Here is a 6000-nt window from a genome sequence, read left to right on the forward strand (position 1 = left end):
GTCTAGAATGCTCTTTCTACCCTCTTATGTCTTCTTTTGAATCTCATTTCTTAGTATTTCTTTCTCATTTATTGCATTTAACAGGGCCAAAAGCCATAGCTAACACCCTTTTTTGGTTTATAAAGGTTAACAGCAGTCGTAATAATTCTTCCAGACATTAAGAAACATATAATTTTGCTTATTTACAGTGCTTCCATCAAATTCATGTCAGAAAGATAGTTACTGAGTTGATTTCTGATAATTCACAAGGCTCTTCTATTGACAAAACTGATGATAGATGTGTTTTCATCATTTTTTTTTCTCTTTTGTCCACACTACATGGCATGCAGGATCTTAGTTCCCCAACCAGGGATCAAACCTGTGCCCCTGCAGTGGAAGCACGAAGTCTTAACCATTAGACCATCAGGGGAGTCCCTTTTATAGATGTGTTTTTATGGGATTCAAGAAAAGACTTACAAAGGCACTTGGAGATTTATAATTCAAATGAGGAGACTGTCTATATCACAGAACCACAACTAGAATTGAGTATTTTATATTACTGGTAGCATACAAAACATACTAAGAATTAAATGTTAAACTTAAGCAGCTGGAATAGACATAAAATTAAGGTCACCAAATAGTAGCTTTGTTTCTTAGTCAAAGGAACATTTTTCCTCAACTACTTTTACCAACTCATTTAGTGTCAATGCCACTCTTTGTGTTTGTATTGTTTATGTGTATATGTAAAAAAAAAAAATCATAAGTGTAAAAACAAGCTAAAATTAAAAAAAGATGGACCAGCGTTATAAAAATATACCAAGGGAAATTCCAAAATATACATTCCAATTTAAAGTAATTCATGGAAGAAAAGGAAATGGCAAAGAGTAGGCTGCGGATCTCATTGGTCTGCAATACTCTCTGAATCCATCTCTCTGATGTCTATGGATATTAATGACTAAAATACAATGAATATCCATTTGTTCCTCATGATAATTTAGACATTTTAAAAATCATTTTTCTTCAGTCTAATAAAATTACTACAGACATAATACTGTAGGAATGGGTGATTCATCTCTACTCATGATTGAACATAGTGCAGAATCAGTAATAAACATTCTAGCAGAGATCTAGAGAGATAATATGAAACTTGACTTTTTTTGGACTGGGAATACGTCAAAGAAAGTTTTACCTCCATTACTTAGAATTTATATGCGCCTATCAAACGTTTTATGTGGATGACTGGATTCTGCCTGTACATTCCTGCTCAGATTTACTTCTATGTAGGGAAAACTGTGGTGCTTAGAACCAAGCCATTCATATACAACTACTAAAACATCATGTAAATTTCCTTAAGAAAGAGACTCAACCCCAAAGTCTTCAAAAAGACAACTCCAAATTTTGTGGGAAAAGATGGGGATTTGGGAGGAGAATTGGCCTTTAATTTTCCTGAACTAGACCAGTATGGATGCAGGTGCGTAAGAGCATTTAGTTTGTGATGCACCTGCATGAGACGCAGATGCACGAGAGCAATTAATCTTGTGCCCTACATAAAGCATTAACCAATAAACATTTTCCAGAAAGTGCATCATTACTACTTCATTTCCCAAGACCTTTGGAGGGAAAAATTATATCAAATACAATTACTGATTTTAATTTACTTTTGATGACTTACGCTATCAGATTTTAGAGTAGAAGAAGGCAATAGTGAAACATCTACTGACGAAGTGCAATTCCACAATTCGGTTAAATATAACAGTGACTCCTTACAGTACAGAAAGTAGCCCAGCCAATAAGTAAACAGAATAGCACACAGATCACAAAGAGTAAAATCTTACTCTTCTAGTCAACAGATGACTTAATCTGTGAGTACTTATTAAATGTGTTAATTTTCTAATGAACATAATTTTGGAATCTCAAAATTCCCCAGGGATGAAGACATACTAAACATCACTAAATTTAATAGTTGTTAAAAAAAATTTTTTTTAAGTGAACTAAAACTTTTCTACAATAAAAAATAAATAAGAAGTACTCTACACCTAGGTTCAAATTCCAACTCCACCATTTACTAGCTGTGTAACCTTGGGCAAGTTATTTACCTCAGTAGTTCAGTCTCCTCATCTGTAAAATGGGAATAGTACCTACCACATAGGATTACTGAGATTTAGTTAGTACATATAAACTTCTGAGAACAATGCCTGTAACTTATTAAGCACTATAAAATGTTTGTCAATATCATTACTTAATTAGAATGGCAGTATTTTGGATGTTATGCTACTGTGAAGACCAATAAAAGAACTGAGTCAAGTTATACTCACAGAGATTTACCTTTAAGCTACCAAAAACATGAGTCCTAATCTTAAATTTCACTGGTAAAGCAGTCACAAGCAAAGGTCTGCCATATTAAAATACGAATGCAACAGAACCTTTGATACTGAAAAGTTCAAGCAGAGGTATCTACTGAAAATGATCTAATATTCATGATAAAAGACTCAGATGACCACACCACTAATACCTAGCCAAATCCTATACATAAAGTGATACCTTTCAAGTCTTCCAAGAGGACATTATCTTGGGATCAAGTGTGAAACTAGCAGTACCTGCCGAACTGTTTCTGATAAAGCATTTTTTTAATGAAAAGTTATATTTTTCTATTAAATTCTATCACCAAGTATTAACTCCTTTCAGGTTGGACAGGATGAAGTCCATGATGGTAAAAAGCTGCTTATTTAAGTTTTAAAAGTGCTATTTAGATCGCTATTGCACTATTTGAACAGCTGCTGCTAAGTGTGCAAATATTTAGACAAGTTAAAAATTACTCACTTTCACGAAACATGAAAAAAGTCCACTGTGTTATATTTTCCTTACCAAAACCTCCCTAAGAGGAGAAAGGTAACAAATTTCCCCCAAAGAAGCATCAGACTCAGGGGAGAAAACAAAGACAACTAGGTTTTATATTTCCTAATTCCTCAATTATTATCTACTTTTAATGTGTTCAAATGAGGTCTATTTTACAGCAACCTCTGGATTTATCTAATTAAAAAAAAAACACACATGCAAACAGTGCCTTTCAACATTTCCTAGTGCCCTCCCACATTTCAACCCAAATGGGTTTTATGCCAATTTCCTGGTCCTATCAAAAATTAAAAGGAGGTACATCATGCTTTGTTTTGCTTAAAACCCTAAAAAAACGGACTTCAAAATTGTATCAAGCTAAAAAATTTTTTAAAAAGAAAAAAATTCAACCTCCTACTTCGATCCTATAACCAGAGCCCATCTGAATCTACTTCCAACCTATTCTCTACCAATTGATAACTCAGGATGAAATCTAATTTTCCTCATATAGACTCTACATCTTAACTAAACCAAAAGGATTGATAACCTTGACCTATACAAGAATTCTCTTGAACCCTAAAATGTATTACATTAACTCACTTAAAGGATACTTCTAGAAACATTCTGCATGCTAGTGGACAAAAGATAACTTCATCTTTCTCAACATGGTTTCTCACACCAAGGATTTCCCTGGCTTTATCATCCAAATAGAAATTAACAATTTGACTTTATTTGTATCTTACTGACAGAAGGCTAACAATTTCAGGTGTGCAAATGTAGCTGGTTATGCACATGGCAAGAGGAAGCACATGCTTCATTCAAGAGTCTCTTTACCAAGATTCAAGTTACAAATAAAAAACGTTTTCCGCAAATAAGAAAATTCCTATTACTTTCCAAAGTAAATCTGAAAAAACGGAACCACGCACTAAAACAAAAACAGGCTTTAAATTGACTAAATCCAGACAGAGTATCCCAAATCGCTGGAGAGTCAAAAATTGTTTTCTAAGAATTGAAAACGATAACTTCCTCCATTAGAAAGGTGTCACAATACGGCATTAAGTTTTAAAAAGGTAACGTACTTCATTTAACTGTTCCCATAATGGTTCCAAAAACCAGACTGGACTTTTAAATATTTTTCTGAAGTTCTCTCATCTGCAAGATCAAGTTGGTGACTCTTGGGCATAAGCTGACCTCTATTTTTTTCCACAGGGAAATTACTGCACCAAGAACCTACCTTCCCAAGCTTCTCAAATACAAGAAAAAAACATACTAACGTTGGATTTAGAGACAGCCCTATCTAGCGCTTCAAAAACAAGAAAAAAAAAATCTACATGGAAATGAAGTGTGATGGCAAACAGCAGTGTGCATGAATCACATCTAACGGAGATGTCTAAACAAGGGAAGACGCTGACATCGAGCAAATTTCAAGTAGACGCATAGAGCTGAAGAATTTCCACAGGGAGAAGCACTTGTGGTCCTCTCAACGCAATGGCCTTGGAGAAAGCCCCAGAATCCACGGCCACGGGTTATTTCCACAGTGAGACTTCTCAGAAGCATCCTTAGGAGGACACATCAGCTTCTCTGCCTTCAGGGGCTGGGAGGGAGGGGCGCCGAGCACCATCTTTCCTCTCTGGGAGCTGCAGCCTTACGGACAAGCTTCAAACCTGAGCTACTTCCAACTTCCACGGGGAGAGGGGGAGCAGGGAGCGTGGTTCCACCGCTTTCCTCTCGCACCAAGCGCAGCAGCTGGGCGGCCGTGGCAGTGCGGGGAGAGGCGGCTGGCGCTGCATGCGTGTTTACGTGTCTCGGATGGGTGTGGGAAGGAGACAGAGAGGTTCTAATGAAAAGATGGAGGGGAGAGAGAAAGAGGGGTTGGGAAAAAGGGGAAGCACCACCTTTCTTTTCTCTGCTCTTCCTGGGGATCTGAAAACTCCTCCTAACGGGTCTTTCGGGCTCTTCGGGGCCTTTGGGCAGAGCGGCCGCGCCCGCCTCACAGGAGTCCTGAGGCTGCTCGTGGCAGAGGCTCGGGGCGGCCTCGGCAGCCGCGGTCTCCTCAGGCCCGGCGCCGCCGCCGGGCTCCGCGACGCTGAGGCCGCCGCCATTTTGTGGGGAGGACTCAAGCTCCGGAAGCGCCTGCTTCAGCTCGTCGTCTCCGCCGCCGCCGCCACTTTCCCAGTTCGCGTCCGTCGGCGGAGAGGCCTCCGCCTCCGCAGCAGTAGCCATCGCGCCGGCGTGAGGAGCGCCGGGAAGCTTCTGCCTACAAGGTCGACGGAGGTGGGGGGAAGGGGTGGCGGGCCAGCTTCGCCGCCAAGCTGCTCTCAGCCCACCCACCCCCTTCCCCCCCGTGGCCGCTGGCCGCTATCCCGGCCCAGCAGCCTCTCGGGGGCCCCAAAGCGGGCGCTACAACCGTGCGGCCCGACCCCAAGAGCCGCTCCTCGCTCGGGCAGTTCTTCTGCCGGCCCCCACCACTCAACGTGCTGGCGTCGGGGCCGGGATGGGGCGGGGCCATCTCGGAGCGCTCCACCAATGGGGGCGCGGCGCCCGCCTCCGCGGGTGCGGACAGACAGCGCCGGGGGGTGGAGCCTCGGGGCGCCGGAGCCCGCCAAAAGGGGCGACCGCAACGGCCGGAGAGTACCTCGACGCCGCGGCCGGCTGCGGGGTGGATGGGCCTCAGGACGAGCTGCGAGTTCCCGGACCACGCTCGGCCAGTGTTGCAGGCGAGGGAGGCGCGCTGCGCCAGGTCCCGAGAACGCAGGCGTCGTCTCTTTACGGGCAAGATTACCCGGCTTCTCCGCGCACGATTCACATCGGCCAGGACAGTACAGAGGCAGTGGTTGTGGGACGATCTCGGCTTTGTGAAATATTTACGTGCATATAAAGCCCTGGAGTGGCGATAAGAGATAAGAGCATGAAAGCCTCGGGGGCCCACTTCACCGACCTGCAGTTCCCACCGGATCTTGCACCTTTACAACACATTACTCCCACCCGCCCCCCTCTTTTATCTAGAGGGGTTAGAACCAGTGGCACGCCTCCAGCAAACAGTCGATACCTTGGTCCTTTGATTTGACTTCATAGCCTAATGTTAACAGGATTTGGTTCTGGGGAGCTTGAGGAGAGAGGGGCTGCTGGCTTTTAGATTTCCCTTTGGTGTTTCAGTTTTCCTCAAGTGCGTGTATATTAAAGAAAAAT

At 42.6% G+C, this 6000-nt stretch overlaps 1 protein-coding gene across 7 annotated transcripts in view; it reads right to left on the reverse strand.

Moving 5' to 3' along the window:
• TASOR (transcription activation suppressor) overlaps positions 1-5284 on the reverse strand; it is a 49682-nt gene extending 44398 nt beyond the window's left edge. For 4 of the 7 annotated variants that reach the window (XM_027121128.1, XM_027121127.1, XM_027121123.1 and 1 more), the window contains exon 1: positions 4707-5284. In XM_027121128.1, coding sequence (XP_026976929.1) covers positions 4707-5034 — 328 coding nt within the window. In that variant the 5' untranslated portion in view covers positions 5035-5284. The remainder of the gene's footprint in view (positions 1-4706) is intronic. The other 3 variants (XM_027121125.1, XM_027121122.1, XM_027121126.1) reach the window with 1 other exon arrangement.
• Positions 5285-6000: the final 716 nt, after the last annotated feature.

Source organism: Aethalodelphis obliquidens, unplaced genomic scaffold (assembly GCF_003676395.1).
Source record: "Aethalodelphis obliquidens isolate GAN/ISIS:26980383/991018 unplaced genomic scaffold, ASM367639v1 scaffold22, whole genome shotgun sequence".
NCBI classification, from domain to species: domain Eukaryota; kingdom Metazoa; phylum Chordata; class Mammalia; order Artiodactyla; family Delphinidae; genus Aethalodelphis; species Aethalodelphis obliquidens.